Here is a 26,980-nt window from a genome sequence, read left to right as displayed (position 1 = left end):
ATGCCACCCTACAATTCTCTTCGCTCGCACTGCAAGGCTTCGGAGCCGTATATTTAGAATACTGCTCTGGAAGGTTTTTTGTGATAGCGCCATCTTTTTTCTTTGGCCTTTGTTGCTAGGCATCTATTGTAAGTAAACACCACATTTCGACTGGCACCGAGCTTATATGTTTTGACTGTACCTGCTTTTTAACATCTTTGGAATTGGTTTGTTTTCATCGTAAGTATGATTCTGGATTTTAAATGAGTTAAGGGAAATCTCTTTAGCAGATTCAGTCGTAGGTATTTAGGTATTGAACGTCTAGGCCAGCCTGTGAAATCGTTTTGTGATGTTATAGTTGGTAGGCTATCACAGGTATTAGTTCCACGACAAAATATACTTTTGGCGTATTGCATACAGATCTGGCTACAACTAAGGTATTAATCCTAGTCTTTTTATTAGGATTATGTTTTTATATTGGCTAAAATGGAATGGAATGTGGTTTACATGCTATACCTCTTTGTAGGCCGTACACAAACTGACGCATTGCATTCATGTTTACAGTTCAAGTTTTCAGTAATCAGTAGCCCACTATGTACAGTATGTATGCTAGCTTTACACTGTACCACTAACAATGTACCTAAGCTAACGTAGAGCCATTGTGTGTTGTAGCTGCCCTATTATAATGGTAAATTAGTGTGTCTCCCATCTTTCACAGTGTGCTATATAGCATACAAGAAGTACACTAACGCATCGATTAGTTAAAGCCAATGGATATTTACGCAATCTTCATATTTTGCATGTACAATACAATCATTCAAACAGAAGTAATTGAACATTTTTTAGTATTAATTAGTAACTTGTTTTGCCGTGAAGGTTCCAGTACCATTCTGCAGTAGGTACATACTGCCATACCATTCGGCCATACAATTCAATCCTTTCCGCCACTTGAGCGGAAAGGATCCAAACCTATGGCGGAAAGGTACACTTGAGGAATGGATTTTACACAGGAACGTATCAGTGAAACTTTCTTTGATTCGCGTGGAAGGATACTGTAGGTACACCGTCTTCAAATGTAACTGTTCCCTGGATACACTGAATTGTGCTTAAGACAAGATTGGGGAATTGATACACAGTCTTTAATGTTCATGTTGATTATATAGTTCATATATATCATATAGTTGGTTGAATAAATCTAATTCATTTAGGTCGATTGATTATTAAAAAGACCAATTCTGATTGTCGATTTAAATGACCAATTTTTTGTGCATGGATTTTGCGGGCCTAGGTAGTGTGAAGTGAAGCAATATTATACAGTGCATACAGGCCTACAGTGCACCCACAATAATGTACTCTTTCCACCATACAAAAGTGCTTTACCACCATCAGGGCAACATGGTGGAATTGCACTTTTCTATAGCGGAAATAGCACATTTCCTATGGTGGTATGACTCCCCCCCCCCCCCCCCCCGGCCTTGAAGACTCAATGAACCTTTTACGTTCTTGTCTTTTTGCTCAATATTTATAATTATATATATATATTTCTTAAACTTTGATACCCTGTTTATACTCTTAATATTTTTTGTGTAATTTTAAACTTGTAATCCCCTTTTCATATATAGGATGGCATCCAATATTAGGCCTTTTTCTACACACTTTGAATTTGTATATCAATACTTAATCATCCTCATTACTCAAGAGCCTACATTTGGCTATACAACTTAAAAGGAACAGTGTGGTTTAAAGGCATTGAAGACTCGCCCCAAACCGCCTGCCACGCTCCTAAAAAGTTAACTTTCCGTTGCTTGCAAACTCGTGACGTTTTGTTCGTGTTGCTACAAAATGCAGACAGTAATAAAACGTGATACCTCGTTATCTTTAGCTGGACCTGAGATGTCCATCGCTGTATCGTTTGTACACTGTGCTGTGGGTATTGACTGCAACTGTATGTACTGACTGTACACTAGTGTCTAATTACCGATGGTAGCAAGCTGTGTGTGTATTTGCTGGGATCAATGGTGGTGTCTATGTACACTTCTGTTACACCTCATTTGAAACTAGGTCAAATGACCAGCATTAGAAGTTTCTTTTTGGGTGAATCTTTACACCCTTTAACTTCATACTTGGTAGGTGAATGCAGCATTTACAAGCACGCCATTGCACATAAACATCACACAATAAACAGGCCATCACATACTGGAGATAACTTTTGCATTTTGCAAGGATTCAAGAAGTAATTATGTTCTTTAATTAACATAGTAATCCAAATTTGAAAATGAACTTCAAAACATCTTCCCTTCTCATTTCATCTCTCATGAGATCCTAGAGACTAAACTTGGTAAGCAAAATAACTGTAGACTTCAATATTTGGTTTTTATTGAGAATGTGTTACTTTTTTTTGGTCTTTCATAATTAGCAGATGTCATTTGTAATGTTTTTTCTTCTTTTTTTTTTCAATATGAATGAATATTCGTTACCAAACATCTTTTAATACTTTCTTCTTCAACAGAGAGAAAGAATGGCCACAACTCGTATATCCGCCCAACTTCCCCCAAATATTGACCCTACCAAGGCACCCCTTGCATATGGAGACAGAGCCATTCCAAAACTGGTAATATTAATGAAGTACTGACTGTATACTGTTTAGGCTAACTCTCAGTATCAACAGGTCATGTTTAAAGCTAAGCATGCAATTTAGCAGTTGATACTGTAGCAAAGTTAAACACATAATGCATGTCATATAAAATCAGTAGAAGCATATTGTAGACTCTAAGGGTTGCAATTTGTATCCCATCATGCTTTGTAGTTCTTTCTCCATACAGAGACTTAATTTGCACAGCTAAAAGACACAATTACACAATTTTGATTTTTATAATTTTTTTTTTTTTCTAAGGCAGCTGTACTTCCGTTGTTACGTGATATAAAAATAAAATAAAACTGTCAGCAAACTGCTTATCCACTAGAGCACCTGTGTAAAAGTAAGTTGGCCTGATGTTTCGATCCTAGCAGGATCTTTTTCAAAGGCTAAATGACAAGTAACAGTAACAGAAGAGACAAAAACACACACAGAATGCAGACAGGTTAATGAGCAGTGTGAACACAAAGAGATAGATGTAAGGTGATTTGTACAGTAGACAAGGGATGGAGAGAAGAAAGCAACAGGGGAAGAGGAGAGGTAGGAGATAAACAGTGGAGGGACAAAGAGAGGATTAAGGGAAGGGGGTAGGGAGTAAACTAGAGAAGGACAAAGACAGATATGTGTGGAGAAAAAAAAGGTAGAAGAGAGCTATGAGAATGGAAGTGTGGGGGGGGGGGAGGGGGAAACAAGGGGAGAAAGAGGACATAATCCCTTCCCACTAAGTACAGTACAAAAAATACTTCTTAGATCCATATCATAAAATATATTAAAACCATGAGAGAACCTGTTCTTACCACTATGTCATAACAGATTACCCTGTCAATAATATACAAACACTGTACATATGACAAAAATCATCACTCTTAAATGCACCTTTTTAGGCAAGAGTAGACACTTCACTGTCAGTGTCAGCATATGGATAGATTCTTGACATCAGAGGAAAGTCACACACATCAATTCCATCTACAAACATATACAACACTTGCAGGAACATGTAATAAGATTTACAATGTCAGGTGGTTTGTTCTAAAGGATTCATTGTCCAGCAATATTTCTGTGGCTGGACTATATGTGATATGGCGTTGCTTAACACTCTGTTTGTTTTGCACATATACTCGTCTGTTCTCTATTTCTTGTTTTTTCCTTGTTATGCCTTGGATTAAAATACATTATAATTCAACATTTTTACATAAATAGGAACAGAAACATGTTTAAACTGGGGTTCCCTGATAGGTACAGTTTATAAGCAGTGACTGGTTCGTTTGCTGGATTTCCGTAATGTAGCGATCTCCTTTTCTTTTCGATATTTTAAAGAGCACAGTTCTTCTTCTTCATTTCATTTCATTTATTCAATCCAGTATAAATATAAAATATGTATAAAAAGGATCAGTACAAATATAAAATATAAAACAATGTTACTTAAGATGATATAAGATTCAAAAAATTATACATGGCTTAATTTAAATTTAAATTTAATTTAATAGAACAGAGAGTTACAGGATGAAGAGCTGATCACCAGACAGAGGGCGCTAATGACGTTATGTGATCACTTACACGACCCCGAACATATTGTGGAAGCTCTTAGATTGGGTGAGTTTCCTAAGTATTTATATATATAGGTATTATCACAGGGCACCGTTATGTAACCCTGTTGTTTCCCAATCTTTAGTTAGATGAGTAACTGTGAACTTTGAGCATGAATGCTGGAAAGATGACAAGCTAGAGTTTCTTTGGTGTTGTAATGTATTGTTAATTTTTGTTTATGTCTGTTTACAATATGTACAGAGATGGTGGTAGAGTACATCATCAGAATGTCACACTGATATTTGGCCGAAAACAGACACACATATAACCCACGCCTATCTTTACTCTGAATGGCATCAACATCACATAAAAACCAGGCTGGAACTCTTCGTAAGACCTGGTTTTCTACCATTAGGTCCTTTGGTCAATGTAACCTTCTAGTACTAGTAGGAGCATTGGTAAGGGGGTTAGAATGGTCTGTAGGGGCGCTTTTGACACTATCTAAGCGGAGCGCCACCACAGGTTGGCGCGGAGCGTACCAGAATTTTTTGAGTAAAGATACTCCCTAGATCGCTGGAAACTACCCTTTCCGGGCCTTGCTAATTTGCAGATAAACGAATAATAAATAGGTGTAATCGGAAGTTTATATGGGTGTTCTGCCGTTAGAGCATTTTGTCAGAAAATTACACCAACAAAATGTGACAAATGTCAATAGGTAGATGAGAGAACAATAAAAAAGTCAATAATCACAAAGAAGTAAAAAGTGGTAAAAAGCTGAAAAGGGGGGCAGCAGTCCATTTGAGTCCCCTTCCCCCCCCTGACTGTATGGGCGCTCTGCCACTGAGGTACACCTACAAACATCCTCTCTCTCAGAGAGATGAAGTGCAATTAACCTGAATTTTCATAAAATTTCATAAAAACAAGCTTCACTACATTCCTAATATAAGCCAAAGCACTAAATCCTAGATGCCAGTACCATTCACCCACTGAGATTGGAGAGAAAAAGCCACAAAGATTAAAATTCCCTTTATTCATGAGCTTGGTTCACCCGATACATAACATGGCAGGCCAGGCAGGGATTAATGTATTCTATATTGTATCGCCAAACTGCTACACAAACCGTGGTATAAGAGCCCAAAACTTTATATCAGTTTTTGTAACAACACAGTACACAGGAACCCTAGTTTGGTTATGAGAGGAGAAATTCAGAACTTTTGAGAATGCTAAAAAATTAAGACTACACTCTAGAATAACCATACAAAACCTAAAATATGGCAAAAAACTTATAATAATTAGTAATTGGTAAAAAATGTTAATACACTGGGGTAAAAGAGAGGTTTATATGTCTGTTTGTAGTGTGTCTCATCGGTACACTGTCCAAATCCATATAAACATGAAACTATGTCAATAACCCTACCCATGCTGTGGCCGAGTGGATAGAGGCAGGTTGCATTAGAAGGAATGCAGCTTAGCAATCGGGGGGGGGGGGGGGGGAGAGGGAGGTTTGGGGTTCAATACCTGACCGGGTCAGTGTGAGGTGGGTTTTGCATCCAAGAGTAATCTGCATCCAAAAAGATTCCAAATTTGAGTTAAATGGTTGAATTAGAAGCCACCTGATGGGAAAGTTGTAATCCATAAGTCCTTGCAGGCTTCTCCCACTTTCGTGGTCGCTTAAGCGTCATAAAAAATGACTGCCTGATTATTATTAGTATTATTAATATTTCAAGAATTTCATCGACACCTTTATTGTCACCTAGAAAAAATTAAGGAGAGGATGCTAGGAGGAGTTCACCTTATGCTCATAAAGGAATGAAAATATTTGACAAAGAGAAAACTTTACATTAAAAAGATTTGAATGTAAGTCCTTTTCACCTGCTCAAAGAAACTTGACAAAAACTTTTTCAAAAGTTAAAGTTTAGTAGTATATATACCATTAATCTTTTCTGTAGTGGTGCAGTAGAATCAACTATCTACTATTTATTTCAATTCTGTTTCCTGTTTACAGGTGTCGTTGAAAGTCTAAAGGCTCTTCTCACAGATTCTGATGGAACTGTTCGACACAAAGCAACAGAAGTCCTCTACATTATCGCTGGTAAATTAAATATTCCATTTTTATCCCCACTCTTTCCTTAAAGGTGTAGATAGGTTGCCTGATATTTTTTTATATGATATTAACTTTTCTAATATTATTCTGACTCAGGTTTCATATTTTCATAAAAATTGCAGTTTTGATAATTAAGTCTACAGTATACGATCATCTCAGTTGCAACTGTCTATTGCAAACAAAAAGAATTTCCATAGATTTTGTAATATTTTTAAAATTTCCCAATCCGATTTTTCATGAATCACTTTATTTACATAATTTTTTTTTTGTGGATAGTTTTGGCTGTCTAGCATAAACCAAAGTTCTGGCTGTCAGACATTAGGAACTGTGAAATAATGTAAAATGGAATCTTTAATGATGTATGTATGATATTAATGGTCCTTTGATTGTCGCTGTTGATACTTTTGGTTGTCTGACAGGATACATACTGATAGAGCTCACTGTGTAACCGTTAGTAACAGAACAACAACCTTTCAACCTTCAATTAATTACATGGTACATTAGTATATAGAATGGCTTCAGATTTGCCTAAGGTCTACTCTTAAGAAAATCTGTTTGTAAGTTGTACCTTCAAAGACCATACTCAACATGGAGTCAGTTTTTCATGACATCTGTTATAGATTTTAATATCATATTTCATAACGATGATCTCCATTATGGGTTGTATACCAATTGTGCATATAAAATTTGTATTATTTTTTATATCATTTTTTAACCCTTTATTGTATACCAATTGTGCATATAAAATTTGTATTAATTTTTTTATAATTTTTAAACCTTTGTTGTATACCAATTGTGCATATAAAATTTGTATTATTTTTTAAATTATTTTTTAATCCTTTATTGTATACCAATTGTGCATATAAAATATTTATTTCATTTTTTAAATATTTTGAAACCTGTTATAGGTCATAACATTGGCAGGGATGCCTTCCTGGATTATAGTATCATACCACCTCTGGCAAAGTTATTTGACGACGATCTGGATATCGTCCGCCGGAACTCTCACATGGCCATAGAGATGGTGTCAGAGTTTGCTCCCGGTGCGGAGGGCGTGGTCCAGAACAATCTGATACCAATACTGGTGGAGAAACTGAAGAGCGAACTGGATGAAATCAAGGTGACTAGTTTAATACAAAGGGGCTGATCTAGCTAGGGTTAGAGGGATAGTAAATAGATCTCTCCTTGTGAGATACTCAATTAGAGCATATATAATAATAAGTAATAAGTAATATTTATATATAGCGCATAATCAGCAAAGCTGCTCAAAGCGCCTTACAAATGTAAAACCTAGAAACAATACAAATAGTAACATAAACCAAAATATTAAATATTATAGAACCAATAAGGCAAAAATGTAAAAGCGAAAAGCAACAATGTAAAAAATAAAAAAATAATAAAAAATGCTTCAACTTCCTTGACCCATTCCCTTTGAAGGATATTCTGCTGGTGGAATCTTATTTGACTGATTGATTGATTGATTGATTGATTAAAAGAAATATTGCTGGAAATATCCTGAATCTTTAGGTCAATACCACATCCTTGAAGCATTTTGTATCATGCAGATAAGAAATCTTAAATTTGGTGATATTTTGTAAAATAATGCATCTGGCAATTTACAGGAGAGTTATAGGTTGTCATGGGGACAATTGAGCCCAACATGTCTTTGAGTTTTTTTGTTTTTTTTATTAAATATTTTCAATCATTTTTTGCAAATTTAATATCTCTAAAAGAGAATTTCAATTCGATGAAACTCAAATTACGAAGAACGGTGAATTGGACAGCTGAGAAATCATTCCAAATGCATCAAAATTAAAATCGATACGAAGATTTCATTATCATAAGTAAAAGATTCTGAAGGAATATTTGCTGAAATGGAAGTTTATAGCTTTGGGTACTTACTTCCTAGATCTTGTGTTACCCGGAAAATCACCATTTTTAACTGGTATGAACCACTGGCAAGAGAGGGCAGCTAGCCAGTTGGAAACTCCAAGTGTAACTACCCCAGCTGGTGGTGTTATTATGTGCATATAATCTTTCAAATGTCATATCTGTGGTAAGTTATGGTTTTTATTAAATATCTTGTAATTCTAGGAATACATTCTGGATACTTTACACTTCTGCCTGAGGCTGGATCAGGAGCAAGCATTGAAGGCCGGTGCCATGGAAGTATTCACACAGCTGTTGGTCCATGTATCGTCCATCATACGAGCTAAGGCAGCCAGGGATATCATGGATCTCAGGTAAATCTACAAATTACCTTAAAGGGAGTATAGACTCGCGCAAAAAGAAACGACTAATGCCGGTAATTTGACCTAGTTTCGAATGAGGTGTAACAGAAGTGTTAGACACCACCATTGATCCCAGCAAATACACCCACAGCTTGCTACCGTCGGTAATTAGACACTATTGTACAGTCGGGTACATACAGCTGCGGTAAATACCCACAGCACAGTGTACATAGCAGTGATGGACATCTCAGGTCCAGCTAAAGATAACAAGGTGTCACGTTTCACTACTGTCTGTAATTTGTAGCCACACGAACAAAACGCCACCTGCAAGCAACAGAGAGTTAACTTTTTCAGATGGCCGCACACAGTTTGGGGCGAGTCTTCAATGCCTTTAAATTGAGTTAAAAATTGCTGTGAGAAACTTAAGTCAATGGTAGACGAGTATGCATATTGCGACCCAAACTGTAACATAACATTTGAGTCGTGAAGTCATAAACACTGACTATTTATCCGAAAAGTTTTAAAAAAATCATCCCAAATTTTCCACTTCTTATCTCTTTATTTGGACTTTTGACATTAAAATTTTCACTATGTATATTTATCTATTTTTATTTTACTCTATAATGATAGATGACAATTTTGAATAAGAAGTTGATTTTTTTTTTAGCAGTTTTATTTGGTATGTACCTCCTAGTTCACCATGGAACAGGCTCTTGCTACCTATAGTCAGCATTGCAATCATAGTAACAATCAACTAGTAACATTTCTAAGGTGTTGCCCCACATCATATAAAAGTACACAATTTCAATGCTGTGAATTGATTCTCTCTGACAGCGTGCCTTTAGATGGTAAAAACAGAGCCTGTTCTGTCAATACTCTTCCTGCCTTGGTGGCGCTGTTGGACGACACTGATGCCGATGTTAGAGCTAAGGCAGCCGGTGCCATCATGACGTAAGTAAACAAACCTAATAGATCTTAATAAAAACAAAAACAAATAATGTACTCAATGTACAAAAGCCATCACATCTGTGTGCAATTGACGACATGCGGTTACTAAAGCGGAAAAAGGATGACCTTGTAAAATTCAATATATATAAAGAAATATGGAGTTATCAAGCAACAGGCAGGTATCATGAAGGCAGACATTTTAGGAATTTGAAAAGTACTGATAAAGGTAGAGAACTTTGAACATTTAAAGAGATTGCACCATTGCAATTTAATATATAGTTTGTTCATATGGTATGGTGACCAAAATTACTGTGAAACAGCAGGCTAAAGACATCACTGATGTTTACCATGTTAAATAGAGGGAAAAGGTATTTTTTGGTCAGTAAAGTTAACAATTCTGTAAGGCATGCTGCTTTAACTTAGAGTGTACCCTTAGTCTTTAGTATTTTGTATTATACTTTTGTGTTGAGGCACTTTTCCACACAACTTTTGTGATAATTGTGGCATTGTTGAGGGAGATGGGGGTTGATGGGGGATTAGTTATATGGATATGGGGGTTGGTGGGGGGAATAGTAGAGGGAGATGGGGGTTGGTGGGGGATTAGTTGATGGATATGGGGGTTGGTGGGGGATTGGTTGAGGGAGATGGGGGTTGGTGGGGGATTAGTTTAGGGAGATGGGGGTTGATGGGGGATTAGTTGAGTTAGATGGGGGTTGGTGAGGGATTAGTTGAGGGAGATGGGGATTAGTTGAGGGAGATGGGGGTTGGTGGGGGAGTAGTTGACGTAGATGGGGGTTGATGTTGATTAGTTGAGGGAGATGGGGGTAGATGGGGATTAGTCGAGAGAGGTGGGGGATGATGGGGGATAAGTTAAGGGAAGTGGGTGTCTGCTAGGGGTTTGTTGATCAGTAAAGCAGGGAGATGACGTGCAAACAGCTCTTACAAGTTTAACATAATTTGTATAAAAGAAGGTAAAGACTAGAATCAAAATGAAAGAAAAGCAGCTCCTTTCTTGCAAAGAAACAGATTTGAATGTGATGAAAAAAAAATACTGTTAAAAGAATAAAACATGAGTTAATGTAATATTACTTAATTGAATTGATGAGGTGTAATATATATATATATGTATTACACCTCATCAGATCAAAGACACATTATCAACATCCTGATACTATGAGATAAAGGTTTGGTACTGTTCATACTGTCAGTAAGAGTGCTTTGAAGCATGATATGGGATTAGAGTATACAGTGGTATTAGCACTAGAATCAGATAAAGGCTTGGTACTGTTCATACTGTCAGTACAAATGCTTTGAAGCATGATAATAGTGAACAGTATTAAGTGGTGAGCACTTCGAAATTGCACCAAACTGGCTGAGACTTGGAAGTCCCTTTATTGCTACATATTTGGTAACTAAAATGATATTTTCTTTTCTGTTTTGATAGGATTACCATCACCACAGAAGGTAAGAAGACAGCCATATCATCAGGTGCATTACCAAAGCTGGTTCAGTTAGTGAATGACCACTACAGTGAGGTCAGACTGAATACCATCAAAGCTATAACTACCCTCTCTGAATCACCGGATGGAAGAGAGGAACTTATGAAAAGTGTTGAAGATGTAAGTTTGAGGAAGGCAGTAGGGAGGGAGATGGGACAGCTGGTAATATCTGGTATATTATTCAGGGATGCGCCTGGGGTAAAAAAGAAAATCACAGAACTTTGCAAAAAATGCGGTATGGGCTCCAGTTTGCGTATGCTACAGTGTGTTAGGATAATAGTTTTTGTCCTTGAGGTAGAAAAGAAATCATGGATATTCCGCGAATTCGCGGTAAAGCTCATGCCTGATTTTTATATCATTTTTCTCGTGTGTGTAATATATCATATTGGTTATGTTTTCTGTAGGAAATGGGTAGGGTCACAGGGGGTTAATTAAATGCAATATGAAGTTGTTAATAATGTCATGCCTGTTTGGGCTTCTTCTTCCTTTTAGCTACAGTGTTCGGTCAAAGTAACCAAAAGAACATTACAGGCTCTGAGATTTTGACTTGAAACTGCAGTATATTGAAAAGTCACATCAATTAACATGTAGAAACCTTTCTGGCAATATTTGTTACTTAATACACTCAACATGTCATAAATTCTACAACAACCACATGTAATGAAGAATAAACTAATTTTTGTTTGAAGAACATGTCATCGAAGATTAATACGAATCAATAAATATCTGAAGTCATTAAACTATTAAATAAGATATATCTATGTAGAACATCTTAATAATATATATGTATAGTTTTCATCTATGGAGTATTCTAAAACTCTTCAAGAAATCGACTTAGTTAAACATATTTCATGCCTCTTCAAGAATAATTCAGAAAGGATGTCAAATATGAAGGACTTGGGAAATGTATCAGTTTCACCAAGCTAACAGCTTTAAAGCACGTTGAACGAACGACAAAGGGAAAATATATCAATAACTACAAGATGCATCATAAAAAAGATACTAAAACTTTCAATTGTAATCTCTGTAAGCAAACTGTACAATAAACATGCACAACCAGTAATTATAATAGTTGACTTTTTTATTTTGTATATGAAGAATTTTTTTTGTTTTTGTCAATATTGTGTTATTTTGTAATATGAATAAATGCAAAACTAGTTTAAAACTTTTTTGCTGTTATAAATATTTTGACCAAAAAAAAAAAAAAATTTTTAAGAATTAAAAAGTGTTCCCTATACAGTTTGTATATAGTCATATCTGAATAAAATTTAAGAATTTTCACTACTTTTTCAGTAGAACGTGGAAAAACAAAATATTTTTTATTTTGTCACAGGGCTGGCTACTTTAATGCCTTTTGTCATATATACATAAATGAATCAATTCAAGGTAACCATGTTTTATTTTCTCGATTTTCCACAGATCAAACTACGTATGTCAGACGATTCTGCAGCGGTTCGAAAAGCAGCAGAAATAGCAGTGAAAGTCATCACGTGGCTACCGTAGTTACTCTGAATAATAATTCTCAAAGAATAGAGATACGATATGTCAGAATATGAAGGCTTACTGGCTTAAGGCTTTATGTATAGTAAAACAAAATACACCTTGAATAATATTTATTTCTACAATAAAGAGACTGTGGAGCTTTTATTCCTGTTCTCTCATCAAGTGGAAAATGTTACAAAACTGTGACAAACTTTTACAGTTGCCTTCTATGTGTATATTTGAATATGTAAACAGAGTGATAAAAATACAATGTTCAACAAAGAAACTTGCTTAAATAGTATCTTTATTATTTTCTTTGTAATCTAAAGAAGATTTAGCAGAAGGTTATTCAAACTCCTGACGGGGAATAATGACCGGGAGTAAAGACCAGTACTAACTGTGAGTAATGACCAGGCGTACTGTAAGCACTATTGCAATTATTATGATAAAAAGATTAAAATAAAAACTGCTTTTATCCAAGTAACCTGTCAGTATTTTTTCTCCATACTACATAAACCTTAACACTGCCACACAAATTTGTAACAGTGGCATAAGGCACAAAACGGATACTGATATTGTGCACACGATTAAAAAGCACTGCTGTTAGTCCAGTTTCAGTGTTGGGTTGCTGTACACCTTTCACTTTTTTTGAGAAATGTCTTTTTAAAGTCTTATTAAAATATCTAAACTACTTACTGGTCTAATGCACAGATCGTTTGGTCTGTTCTGTTCTCTTTTCGGATGCAAGGAGACTTATATGACCTCTAACATTTTTAAGATGTACTAAACTTTGTCAAGAAATGAATTAAAGATGGGAAAAAATAATTCATAAAATGATGAAGTAACATCAAAATAACTTAGGTCGATTGTCTTTTTTTCTCAAATGATAAAATGTTTTATAGAAACATTAATTTCCCAATTTTTTTCCCCTCTTGAACGTTGAGATATCAACACTAAATTTCAACCTAATTTCATCCTATTAAAATTAAGTTTTTTCAACACCATGTGATCGGTAGACATACATCTATCTCGCAGTTACAGATGTTGACAAGACAGCTTGATCCCTGACGTAGTTACTCTATCCTTACATCATGACTACATCGGACACCTATGTATCCAAAACTGACAACATATTTAATTTGTTTTGCAAATTTACATAGAAGCTTGCTTGAGTGGCACTTGCAATGTTAAATGACTGACTTCTAAAGTTAGGTACATAGTAATTGAGAATTCCCATCGTATTTTAACAAATATTTTTTTTAGAATTTTCAAAAATTTAACAATTTTTTTGTTGAAACTATCACAATGATGGGATGTTTAACAGTTCTGATAATATACATAACTACATTTCTTGGATTAATATATCATACTAAATTAAATTCAAATGCTTTGAACAAGAATTGATTACTGGCATCAACTAAATTTTTTCTTTCTGTCTTTGTGGCTTCTTCTGCCTCCCTTTTTCTCATAAAATAAAATTATTTTACCAATTCGAAACAGACTGCTAATAAAAATGCACGGTAATTGTGAAATTTCCACAGAATTCCCACATAACTTTTAATAATTCAGGATGACTCAACCACTCCCTTCCTTCAAAACATTTTTTGTGGGTATAATTTTGGAGTTTTGGCATAAGATGGTATCGGTGGTTGGAGGGCCAAGTCCATATACCAGGAGGGGATAAAATCCTCCTCCTCACTCTCGGAGTCACTATCGGAGTCTGTCTTAGTCCGCCATCTGGGATGTTTACCCTTCCTCCAAAATATTCTCGGGTAAGGGAACTGCAACCCTGGAGAACTTTGTGATTGCTGTGCAGTTGACGTTGTCCGTGGATTAGTTTGATCACCGCCGCCCTGCTTCCCAACCACCAGCCATCTCTTCTTATCATTTTGTAAATTCAATAAAAAGTAAGAAAAAAAGGAAGAATATTAATTTAAAGTAACTATACCTGTAGCATGTGATTACAGGAAAGCGATTAAAAACTGGAAATTATAAGAGTGGCTTAATGAGCTCTGTGCAATTTAGAACAGGGTGTTATTATCCTGAACAGTTTACTAATAATAATAGCATCAGCCCCGATGCTTACATGCTAATTTTTCCAGCATCCAGGGCACATTTGTAAGGCCTTTTTTTGTGGTTCTCCCTTGGTCAACCAGGTCTTACCTTTTGGTTATTGGAACAGCAAAATTTGATTGTCGGTAAAAAGTGTAGCAAAGCAAAGAATGTTCAAATATGTACATAGAGATGTAATAGACAGATATGATATAGAGTGATGTACATGTTTGGAAAAACACTGTTAGCTTTGGGTAATTAAACTACCCTTCCAGTTGATCATAGGCCTACCACTAGTTTTATTTGATATGATTATCTCCAAATGTGATGGAGGGTGTTACCTTTTAACCTAATTGGGGTGTATAGTTTTAAAGCTAAATATATTATATAAATGACTTCTATAGTCATCAACCAGACAACCTCCAAAGTCGATTTTGGTTGTCTGAACAGAATTTTGGTATTCTCAATAAATCAAACAACCATTAAACATTGCCATACTCATTGAATTCCATTGCCCTTCAGTATCACATAGGAACTGAGCAAATTGCTGTAAACTTAACAAAGACACCAATTGTAACCAATTTTTTGTACACAGACACTTCAGTTCTTAATAAAAGACAAAATGCATCTAGGCTTCACAAAATGTTACAGACTAAATTATCGCTTGAGGTACATATTTTCCTTGATCGAGTTATCACTGATAAGCCTTAAGAGTGATATTCATGTACTGTTGAGTTGTCATGAATAACCTGTACTTGCATCTATAAAGTAAAACCTTATTGCTTTTACAGCAGGGTTTAATGATTTGCATTTACACAAGGCAATGTTAATCTCACCTGTCTGGGATTATCTCTTCTTCCCTCATGCCTTTCCGTTCTTCCTCTACCCTTGTCCTCATGCCCTGACCGCCCGCCATGACCTCCATGCTGGGGCTGGTTACTTCCCTCATCATAGGCTCCTGGCTCGAGCTGAGGGCTGGACTTACTTTGGGTCACCTGTCTTTCAGATCTTATGTAATCTCTTTGCCTCTGTTGATCATCTCCTCTGTCTTCATTCCTTCTGCCTGAACCTATTCTACTATCATCGATCCTCTCTTCTCTTCTCTCTCGATTTGGCATATCTTGATCCATCCTACCTTGGTCCCATATGGCTTGATCCTGCCTACCTTGATCCCATATGGCTTGATCCTGCCTACCTTGGTCCCATATGGCTTGATCCTGCCTACCTTGGTCCCATATGGCTTGATCCTGCCTACCTTGGTCCCATAAAGCTGCTTGATTTCTCCTCTCTGGAGTCCGTTGCTCTTGAGCTCTGCCATGTTGGTCCCTCGTAGTTGTGTCCCTTCTTTCTCCACCCCTTCTGTCCTCCCATTGTCTATTTTGATCAGTCCTTTCTTGATCCCAGATAGCTGGATCCCTCCAATCTATATACCTCACTGTTTGGTCATTCACCTCCTGGTTCCTCCCGTCCTGAATCTGTCTGCTCTTATCCATCAATGATTGATCCTTTACGGCTTGATCCCTCCTCTGTTGAAATTCATCTTTCCTTTCTTGAGCTATTATGATATTATGATCAATCCTATCTGGAACTCTACAATCCCTCATTGCTTGGTCCACCATTGCTTGATTTCTTCTATTCTGATCTCTTTCTTGAACTCTACCATCAATGGCTTGATCCCTCATGGCTTGATCCCTCAAGGCTTGATCCCTTCTTTCCTGATCCATCTTATCTTGAACTCTACCATCTCTCATGGCTTGATCCCTCAAGGCTTGATCCCTTCTTTCTTGATCCGTCTTATCTTGAACTCTACCATCCCTCATTGCTTGATCCCTCAAGGCTAGATCCCTTCTATTATGATCTATCCGATCTTGAACTCTACCATCTCTCATGGCTTGATCCCTCGTTGCTTGATCCCTTCTTTCTTGATCCATCTTATCTTGAACTCTACCATCCCTCATGGCTTGATCCCTCAACGCTTGATCCCTTCTTTCTTGATCCGTCTTATCTTGAACTCTACCATCCCTCATTGCTTGATCCCTCAAGGCTAGATCCCTTCTATTATGATCTATCCGATCTTGAACTCTACCATCTCTCATGGCTTGATCCCTCGTTGCTTGATCCCTTCTTTCTTGATCGATCTTATCTTGAACTCTACCATCCCTCATGGCTTGATCCCTCAAGGCTTGATCCCTTCTTTCTTGATCCATCTTATCTTGAACTCTACCATCCCTCATTGCTTGATCCCTTAAGGATTGATCCCTTCTTTCTTGATCGATCTTGTCTTGAACTCTACCATCCCTCATGGCTTGATCCCTCAAGGCTTGATCCCTTCTTTCTTGATCCGTCTTATCTTGAATTCTACCATCCCTCATTGCTTGATCCCTTAAGGATTGATCCCTTCTATTATGATCTATCCGATCTTGAACTCTACCATCCCTCATGGCTTGATCCCTCAAGGCTTGATCCCTTCTCTCCTGATCCATCTTATCTTGAACTCTACCATCCCTCATGGCTTGATCCCTCAAGGCTTGATCCCTTCTTTCTTGATCCATCTTATCTTGAACTCTACCATCTCTCATGGCTTGATCCCTCAAGGCTTGATCCCTTCTATTATGATCTATCCTATCTTGAATTCTACCATCCCTCATTGCTTGATCCCTTAAGGATTGATCCCTTTTGTCCTTTTTCACCCAAATTGGAACTCTACAATCCCTCATTGCTTGATCCACCATTGCTTGATTCCTTCTATTCTGATCTCTATCTTGAACTCTACCATCAATGGCTTGATCCCTCATGGCTTGATCCCTCAGGGCTTGATCTCGTCTTTCCTGATCCATCTTATCTTGAACTCTACCATCTCTCATGGCTTGATCCCTCGTTGCTTGATCCCTTCTTTCTTGATCCATCTTATCTTGAACTCTACCATCTCTCATGGCTTGATCCCTTAAGGCTTGATCTCTTCTTTCTTGATCCGTCTTATCTTGAATTCTACCATCTCTCATGGCTTGATCCCTCAAGGCTTGATCCCTTCTCTCCTGATCCATCTTATCTTGAACTCTACCATCTCTCATGGCTTGATCCCTCGTTGCTTGATCCCTTCTTTCTTGATCCATCTTATGTTGAACTCTACCATCTCTCATGGCTTGATCCCTCGTTGCTTGATCCCTTCTTTCTTGATCCATCTTATGTTGAACTCTACCATCTCCCACGGTTTGATCCCTCATTGCTTGATGTCTTCTTTCTTGATCCCTGTTTACTTGTTCCCTTCTATCCTGATATCCGTAAGCCTCCCTTGTTCCATCTTTTTCGAACCTCTTCTCACTTCTCTCACCTGGTTGATCTTGTTTGGTTTGATTTTCTTGTGATACGCTTCTTGTGTTTGGTTGGTTATTCTTCTTTTCATCACACTGTGCCCAGAGCTTGTTTATTTCATCTGCTTTTCTTATAAACTGAAGACCATCCATCATGGCATCCATCAACTCATCTTTAGTTGTCTACAAAAACAAAGGGAAAATATAAACCAACTTAGAGGGTACCAAACAGGAACTGACTGGGCCGAGTGCCACCCCTCCTTCACCCCCCCATGAAGAAGGAATTTGTCCAACTTTTCTTTGTGGTTTCATTATAAAATGTTTTCTTAACAAATTTAAAGAATTAGTGTCTGGATAATTCCTAACCATTACCATTTTGGATCATAATTTCCACCAATTTCAAACCATCTAAATTAAACAGAAGACTATGTGTTTGGTCAGACTAAATTAATATACAGTGCTTTTTCTGCCAACTTAAAGTTGGCATAGTGTAACAGATCAATTCAGCAATGACCTTATCAAAACTACACAATGTGTCTTAATCATACTGTAGCTAATACAAGATTATGAAGTGCATTGATGTGAAACTTAAACATATATATAGAATATGACAAATTTGCTAACACAAACATAAAACCATACCTCTTCTGTTAATGGTCTGAGTTCTCAATCAATTTTTCAGATTAACAGATTTTCTTTATAAACAACAGTTAACAAATACAGAACATTTCATAGACAGGCCTGTATAGACATCAAACTCTGTGTAAGGACACAGCTATCATTTAAGCATATCAGTAGTGCCTACATATGCTAGAATGTCAAAAATGGTCGCCCATATCCAAAATGTCAACGCAACTTTTCTTATCACCATAATTCCATAATTAAGGCACCTGTCTGTTTAATTTAAACACCCCTACCGCCTTCCCCTTCACCCCCTTCCTCTTCCTCCATATTCATAAATAATTTGGCTTTAATATCCAAAATTTGCTCTTAATAAATTGTTCAAGATCACAGCCTTTTAGCTTGCTAAACATTCTGGCCAATAATCATGACATTTGTTACAGGGAAAATCAATATTTTGAAATCTGCTAGATTACCTCAGAGGTGAGTTCTTTCGGTCCAGTCTGTCTCACATTCTCTTCCAATTTCCTTCTGGAACCGCTACTCTCTTCTCGGGCAGTGGGTTCTTTCTCATCGACAATAACAGCTGTGACCGCTCTACTCTTATGACTGCTAGTCCTGTCAGTCGGTCTCTGTTCCGCTGTTCTAGGTACGCTGTATCCCGCCCCTTCGGTCCTGGCACCGTCCCGCGAGGAACGAGAAATGGTTTGTTGGCCCCCTCTACGATGCTGGACGCCTTGCTCACTCTCCAAAGCCATTTGCTGGTGCCTGAGTCTTCTATCGTAAGCATCGTTAAACCGTACTAGTTTCTCATTCAAGAGTATCCTGCGGCCCTTTGTGCATCTATTGCGTGTTGTTGATTCATGCTGCATCCTTGTGTTGATCAATACCTCTTCACTGTTATACCTGGAGAGATCGATGACACCACCACTACCCCTGGTGTCAGATGGATCTCCGCCTCTCCTCCTTCCATCACCTGATGCACCGACACCCTCGTACCTGGAATTAAAGTCGTGACTATTTCCACCGACCCGAGGCCGCTCACAACTCTCCGATAACCTTGATTCTGGAAACTCTGAGGCTGAATGGTTGTGAGTAGGACGGTGGCTTGATCGGTGATCCTGGTATCGGTGCTGGGTAGATTCCAGGCAATGGTCGTACCTTGCCTTCCTCTGATCATTATCGGCATGGTAGTTTGAGAGATCAGACTGGTGTTTGCCAGTGTCAAAGATCTCCATATTGTTTCTTGAACTTGATTCCTGTTGACGGTAATTTAGTTCCCTCTTTGGTTCTAGCCGAAACTCTTGATCGGTGGACGCTATGACATTGTTGACTTGAACGTCCACTTCTTGGGCCAAATGCTGAGGATTTGATGCGTTAGATTGGTGATCTCTATGGTTGGACACTATGACATTGTTCTGTGTCATTCCTGATTGATCCAACATATTGTGACGGTGTGACGTCTCACACTGAGGTGGGTGTCCTCTTGACACATCTTTACGACTCAAGTCTATTTGATCCAAACTGTGAGATGACTTTGCTGGCTCAATGCGGTAGTCATTATGACTGGATGTTTCAACATCTTTGTGTCCCAATCGTGACTTGTCTGTATCAGTGTGACCGTGTGGTAGATTTGATCTGCAATCTCCACATTTGGACGCTACGGCATTGCTGCTTCTGATGTGCGACTCACCGGTTACACTATCACAGTGTGTTGCACCTGAGCCGATCTCCCCACAAGTGGATGCTATGACATCCATCTGTCTTTCCTTGTGAATACAGCACATGTTTGAAGAATCCCTTCCCTGGGTACCGTTTCTCGATTCAACCACCTGACAGCAATGTCTGGGATTGAGTTTATCACAACTGCACTGTGTGTTTGATACCTCTGGACTATGATGTACGTTGGAGGACACTTCTGCCCTTTCACAGTTCATGTCCCTTTTGAATGTTCTATCGCCATGGTGACTTGGTTCTTTCTCAGTACAACATCTGCTATGATCTCCACGGTTACATGTGACATCTCCATGACGACTGTGCAGCTTTCCATTTCGCCCAGTTTTAACTGTGCTATTCGCTGAATGAGAAATAGTGTCGTTAGCACTCCCGCCATTTCCAGTATGACTGGTACCTTTATATCGATGATAACTAAGCCCGCAGGATTTCCTAAATTTTCCTAGACTCGATAACCCTGGCAAATGCTCTTGCAGGTCCTTTGAGGCCTTGTGAGAGGAATTCTGAGCCCGTTCACCCTTCTGGATATCTGTGCGTTTGATTTCTCTATCATTCTTAACAGGGCTGTCGTTATGGTTATTACGACTTCTGTCCCTGTTTGCTTGTTCAGTATCCTGTGCAACAATCTCCAGGATTGATACGTTATTCTCCATGCAACTCTTCAAGTAATTAAGTCTAGCACATCCAGCTGTAAGTGATACAATTGATATGGAATCAAAATATTCTAACGTCAGAAAGACGTTCTTTAAATTGCGATACTTATTATTAGATAAAAGCATTTTCAACGACACTTTGTACAATAATCGTCCGTTTCTATGTTAAAAGAACACCGATCTGTAAACGATGAAAAATGTAAACTTTAATATCATCATCTCCAGTTTCATCTAAAAAATTTGTAAGATTTTAAGAAAAAAAAAAAATTGGAGTTTGCAAAAGATTTTCTGACAGTTGCCCTAAAGTTGGTAAATATAAATTTTAGGAAAGACCACATTTTGACCTATTCCCTTTGTCTCGACTTGCAGCTACCAACCCTAATGCATCCGACCAGCAGGTTTCCTATAGTATGTTGCCTGTTATCACTGAGTAAATGATAAAGAACCAGTAGGAAGGTATGTATTTCTAAATGAGTAACAGATATGTTTAAACACACTTCGTAATACACAAACTGACCTATACACTCATACCATTCTGATAGTGCATTTGAGGGATTACCAAAAGAAAAAGGTAGGCCTTTGTAGAACTAAAGTATATGCAGAATAGTCTACACCATATCTGTTAAATACATTCCCTTCAGCCTCTGAAGAAGATCCTGCTAGGATCGAAACCTCAGGCCCACTTACCTATACACAAATATATTCCCTATCATACAGATGCTGACCTATGAAACTGTTGCCTTTTTGCACCTTTCCTAAGATAATGCATTAGATTGATATGAGTGTGTGTGTGTCTGGGAGAAGGGACATGTCGGGATAGTGGGGTGGGGGGGTTGGGATTTGTCTGGGAGCAGGGACAGGTGATGGGGGGTGATGGGGGGTGAAGGAACAAAGTGACAATTATCTATATCTTATAACTGAAATGGACAGTTTACCAACAAGAGTATTCAAACCCAGAAAATATATACCTTTTTTGAAATCGTCTTCCAGCCGTCTTCTGACTGGAGTCTTTAGTTTTGTCGATACGGTGCCATTAGCTCTAGATGGAGTACAATCAGCAGTTGCAGAACTTGCAGGACTGGGCAGAAACAATCAAGAAAGGAAAACAACAGAGAGGCATATATTGCTTCATGTGTTTTGTAACATTTAGAGGAAAAAAATTCAAGCCAAACATAAAGTTTGTTCTTTTGGCGAGCTGATCAGATGTTTCAAAACATTTTGAACGCTATAACTGTATCTCTCACAAGAATGTATATAAGATTTATAACGCTTTGTAAAAAAGAAAGTAAAGTTACCCCAGCCATGACAAGAAAATAGCCATGCTTGGGCAGCTGCCAGCCTATCGTGTCTAATATTACTGATTAGCACACAGGCTTTAATTGATACATAGTACTGTTAAATATGTGTGGAGCTAACTTCTGAGTGTAAGACTAGATTCAACAACTCACTTGACTGAAGGTTACAAAGCTTATTCAACTTAGCCTTAACAACTATTTGACTTATTTATCCCTCAAAAACTTTTCAAGTAGCTAATATTAGCTCTTTTGATGAGGAGGGAGGGGAGGGGGGGGTGAGGGAGAGAAGGAAGGAAGAGAGGGATACACTTCAGTAAAAAATGAAATTAGACGGTCTGCATCTCTTAAGATTGGTTTTCACTATGATCGCTGATCTTTATACAAAGCCTCAGATATGCAGCATACGTGTCCAAGCTTGGATAGTACATAAGAATACAATCTTAACTTGCAGTTTGTTAGTCTACAGTGCATATCCCTTTTAACACTGCCTGAATAGTATCTGTTTCAATTCATAGATAATTCGTAATTCTCATTCCTAATTCCCCCCCCCCCCCCCAAAAAAAAATATTAATATGAATCTAAGAGACTGACTTCGGTCAGCTTGCGGCTTTGATAAGCCAATGACGACTTCTTCGCGAGTTCCTGCTTGCAGGAGGATCTAAAAAATACATGCAATACACAAACATATATAAGTCATTATTTGATACTGGGTTACTAAAGTGTGACATGCATGTTCAAAAATGAATTACACAAAGGTATCTATTTGAGTGCTGATTCTGGTTCTCCGGTGAATGTCGAACACAATTAGTAATGTTAAAAGATAATACAGTATTGAGAAAGGTGGATTTGAGGCAAATAAAAAGGACAAGTGATGATGTTAACGTATGTGACTTGGTGTCCTACAGTTGTCTATAAACATAGCCCCTTCTACATTAAAGTGAAGGGGAATATATATGAGCAATGTCAAATGATATCTTATGACACAAAAAAAAAATTGAAGTTCTTATCATATTCCATTGTAAGTTAATGAGGCTGATTATTTAGGACACCATAACATACGTTAACAACACAACAGGAACTTGGAGTTATAGAACTTAGCCACTGGCTCAATGACAAATTTCATCAACTAGTTAGATAGAGTACCTTAGAACTACATGGAATGAAGTGTTACCTAGCATGGAAGTTCTCAGTCTTCTCAATAATTTACATTCAAAGTGCATATTGTTAACGTATGTTATGAAGACACCAAAAAATGAGACACCATCACATACGTTAACAGATGTTCTAAAACCATGTTTTAGACTCATTGGATGATGGAAATAGTTTAATTCTATTTCAAACATGGTGAAATATTAAGTGAGTTGAATATTCTGTGAGAATTCCTGACATGGGCCTAACATAGATTTTCACAGTTAACGTATGTTATGCAGGCTAGAAATGAGGACACCACACACAAATTGTGACTGATACAGAGGAATTGAACTGCTAGTAGTGAAAGAATTGTTTACTATCAGTGTATGTGGGGTGTTGATCAGTTACAAATGTTTTGATATTCAAAACTATCAGTTGATAGTGAAATAATGCCCATTTAACGTACGTTATGTTGAGGACACCGAACAATTTGTACAGTTTAACAACCAATTACAAGTTTTTTCACATGTATTTTTGAATGAATTTGTCCTCTGAGATGCCATTAGACCTATTCTCAGCATGAGTAGTGAGTTTCTGGGACTTGCAATCCCTAGTACACTACTGTGCAGTGTGTGATTAGGTTATAATCATGAAAAGTTGCCACCAGTTAACGTATGTGATGCAGGAGGACACCAAAAATATGTACGTTAACAAAGATGAAGATCTTTATTTTTCAGCAGTTGATGAGCATGGGTGATTGAAATTTGCAAGTGTAATTGAAGCTCTGCTTTCACTTGAATAGAAAATGCAAAGTCAAGGCATAATAACATGGGAAAAACTAAGAAAAGTGCATCTCAATTACAGCCATTTTCATAATGTCACATTTGGTGTCCAAAATTAGGCCAATTTTTGCAGTAAAACCCTCATAATTTCGCATCCACCCAATGTATGGTTGAATAACTATCAATGATATCTGATGGATTATCGACACAACCATTGAAAAGGGAAATATAAGCAAAGGGGTATGATGAATGGAAATTTCAGCAAAATGAAAAAAGGGACATAAAATCTCTCCAGTATCAAATATATGCTGCATACATTCCTAATTCAAAGGGGATTAGAGGGCAAGTATATAGTTAACACCTTTGAACACTAATTTGAGACCCTCCCCATCCATATCGTCCCCCTACCCGCTCCACCCCTCCCCTCCCATTGTAATTTCAAACAAAGATGAAATCATTGCAGCTAAGTTTTGATGGTGCTTAAATATTAATAAAACAGCATAATTAGTATTGACCAAGTCAACTCACCCCAGATGAGAGAAAGTACAGGCGGAAATATTATTGGGATGTATGTTACTTATCATATATATTATGCCCATGTTAGAAACCAATTCAAATTCATTCATTTAATCAAATCAGCGGTGCATTACTGACACATAAAACACGATGAGAAATTAGAGAATATTAACAGAATCTATTATCATTATTGTATTGTAGAACTCGTTGCTTGTATGATAAATACATAGAGAATTATATTGTAATTGAAATGACAAAAAACAAAATTGAGGAAGTTGCAAAGAAGTTTCTACACAATTTTCTAAAAAGTTTTCTAAAATCATGTAATCATTTACTGAAAATACCAAGAAATAAAACAATGATAATTTCTAATTTTTTTTACAGATATCAATGAAAAAAATTATATTTTTACAAGCGACTTAATACAGTTCATCAATTTAAGCGATGTTAATTTGTTAGTTACCTACCTGGTCAGGGAAACCAGCTTCCTCAAGTCTTTGTATATTTTGGTTACATAATCTGAAAAACAAGAAATGGGATAATTAAAGAAGTTACAGTAGTTGCCTTTCAGTACTAAATAATACTAATAATAATAATAATAACATCTATAGAGCCCACAACTATAAAAACAATCTGTTGCATGGTACAATAAAAGAAGGATAAAGAAAAAAAAATGAATGTAATGCATAAAATGATACAAAATGAAAAGCAGAACAGATCAGTTATCAAAAGCTTGCTTAATTATAACGACTATCAGTGTATTAAGGTTACAGAACTATTTGTTAGTCGATTTGTTGGAGTTAACCAGTGTAGCATAGGCGCTAGATGAATGAAGAACTACTTTTCACTCGAAAAGGAACAAAGAAATAATAAATTTGCATGTACTGCATTGACTTGACCACAATACATTGGTCTTCTGTACAGAGAAGTTACAAAAATATATATAAAGTGCATGAAAATTCTATTTGTTCTATTGGGGTCAGAAATGCAACTTCCAGAAGTAATGTTATTAAACAAAACCTGCAAAGGTTTGTATATTGGACACATAATACATCACATACATGTATTACATGTATTGAATCCATAAAATATTTCCTGCAATTATGTTAGATTAAGTGCTGAATTGCTTGCTGGTTAACAGTTAACAATGCATAACAGTTAAAAATTTACGTTATAAAAGGGGTAATATCCAATTATCTGTAGATATTACTGTATAGGTTTGGCCTAAAGTTAAAAAATAATACGTTAGAAGCAAACATGATCTAAACAGAAGCTTTAATATAATTAGTACTACATTCCAGTCCTCTTCCTTACTGGTAAAGCAGGCTATAGGTCTAGCTTTGTCTACTGTGAAAGTGAATTTAGGCATTTCGGCTGTTATAATGTCATCAGGGGGTATGCTTAGTCAGATAGGACTCTTAAATAGCTCTGTACTGTCAAAGTAATGCAAGAATCTATGAAAATGGTGTGCTTAAAGTATACCGGAATAGTGATTGTCATAGCAATAAAATAAACAAGAAGATGAGAAAAAAAATTACATAAATGTAGGTGACAGTTCTATCTATACTCATGTAGATATGTGCAGTCCTGATCAGAATAAAAACTAAAACAACATACTGTGTGAGCCCTGATACTAATAGTGAGTAGTCACACCAGTATAGGAATCATACTAGTACAAGTATACTGCACAATGTGTATGACAATGGCGATATATATATAGCTTACTTTGGGTTCAAATGAGGGATCATATCACTCATTCACTATGCCAAGTAAGATAATTTATCCCGTATCACATCATAGCATGCTCTACAATATAGTCAAGTTGCTATACAAGTGTCATATGTACAGCACATAGCAGTGTCCTACAAAAGATGCACACATGTAGCATTCAGTGAGAGAAAAATATCAGAACCTTCAAACATAAATGCTACACAAAATGTATGTATGTTAGTGTCATTTTCCACTGTTATACTTATTCACCGTTCCTTTATTCCAAGCATACTCATTATTATAGTTACCTAATTTATGCAATATTAACCAATCAAAATCCTGACCATACTACAACGCCCACTTCCCTGACTCGATGTTCCTACTTTAATGATCCCGAGTTACTAGCTCTCAGAAACCACAAACATATAAATGGACTCATTATTGGATATATAGGTAAACCACTGTCAGTAAAGATGTCACAATTGCTCAAATCAAACAATTTGTAAAATGAAGTTACTTAAATAACCCATTGCATGGTAACTGTTAGCATGCAGTTCAGAATAACTGACATTAATGTAAAAGTTGTAAAACCTCACCTTCATGGCCAGGGAAAACTTTCTCCAAGTCTAAGCTTTCTGCAAATTCTGTGCAGAACTCTTTCAGAGGGGGAGACTGTAAAAGGGCAGCAAAAACAGAGAACACTTTACACAATCAACAAAAATGATATGATTTACATTTCCATGCCAAAGAAACTGTCAATATCAAGCATT

At 37.0% G+C, this 26,980-nt stretch overlaps 2 protein-coding genes across 9 annotated transcripts in view; one reads left to right on the top strand and one right to left on the bottom strand.

The window, feature by feature from the left end:
* Positions 1-87: 87 nt before the first annotated feature.
* On the top strand, positions 88-12,701 carry LOC139983038 (radial spoke head 14 homolog). Of its 4 annotated transcripts, none has more exons than XM_071996370.1 (9): positions 88-206; positions 2,489-2,590; positions 4,102-4,207; positions 6,147-6,233; positions 7,154-7,365; positions 8,340-8,488; positions 9,311-9,427; positions 10,869-11,043; positions 12,343-12,701. In XM_071996370.1, exons 2-9 carry the CDS (start codon positions 2,498-2,500, stop codon positions 12,424-12,426), a joined length of 1,023 nt encoding a protein of 340 aa, XP_071852471.1. In that variant the 5' UTR covers positions 88-206; positions 2,489-2,497; the 3' UTR covers positions 12,427-12,701. The 4 variants fall into 4 exon arrangements, with proteins under 4 accessions (XP_071852471.1, XP_071852472.1, XP_071852473.1 ...); XM_071996371.1 differs by having other exon boundaries at positions 136-219; XM_071996372.1 differs by lacking the exon at positions 88-206 and adding an exon at positions 217-246.
* The window catches only part of LOC139983037 (uncharacterized), a 32,793-nt gene continuing 18,131 nt past the window's right edge, over positions 12,319-26,980 (bottom strand). For 3 of the 5 annotated variants that reach the window (XM_071996364.1, XM_071996369.1, XM_071996365.1), the window contains 6 exons: positions 26,807-26,882; positions 24,968-25,019; positions 21,745-21,854; positions 18,866-20,811; positions 15,294-17,951; positions 12,319-14,285 (listed from right to left, as the gene is read on the bottom strand). In XM_071996364.1, coding sequence (XP_071852465.1) covers positions 13,998-14,285; positions 15,294-17,951; positions 18,866-20,811; positions 21,745-21,854; positions 24,968-25,019; positions 26,807-26,882 — 5,130 coding nt within the window. In that variant the 3' untranslated portion in view covers positions 12,319-13,997. The remainder of the gene's footprint in view (positions 14,286-15,293; positions 17,952-18,865; positions 20,812-21,744; positions 21,855-24,967; positions 25,020-26,806; positions 26,883-26,980) is intronic. The other 2 variants (XM_071996368.1, XM_071996366.1) reach the window with 2 other exon arrangements.

Source organism: Apostichopus japonicus, chromosome 16 (assembly GCF_037975245.1).
Source record: "Apostichopus japonicus isolate 1M-3 chromosome 16, ASM3797524v1, whole genome shotgun sequence".
Lineage (NCBI taxonomy): Eukaryota > Metazoa > Echinodermata > Holothuroidea > Aspidochirotida > Stichopodidae > Apostichopus > Apostichopus japonicus.
Note: the sequence above shows the minus strand (reverse complement) of the source record. Positions and strands in the feature narration are given on the sequence as shown.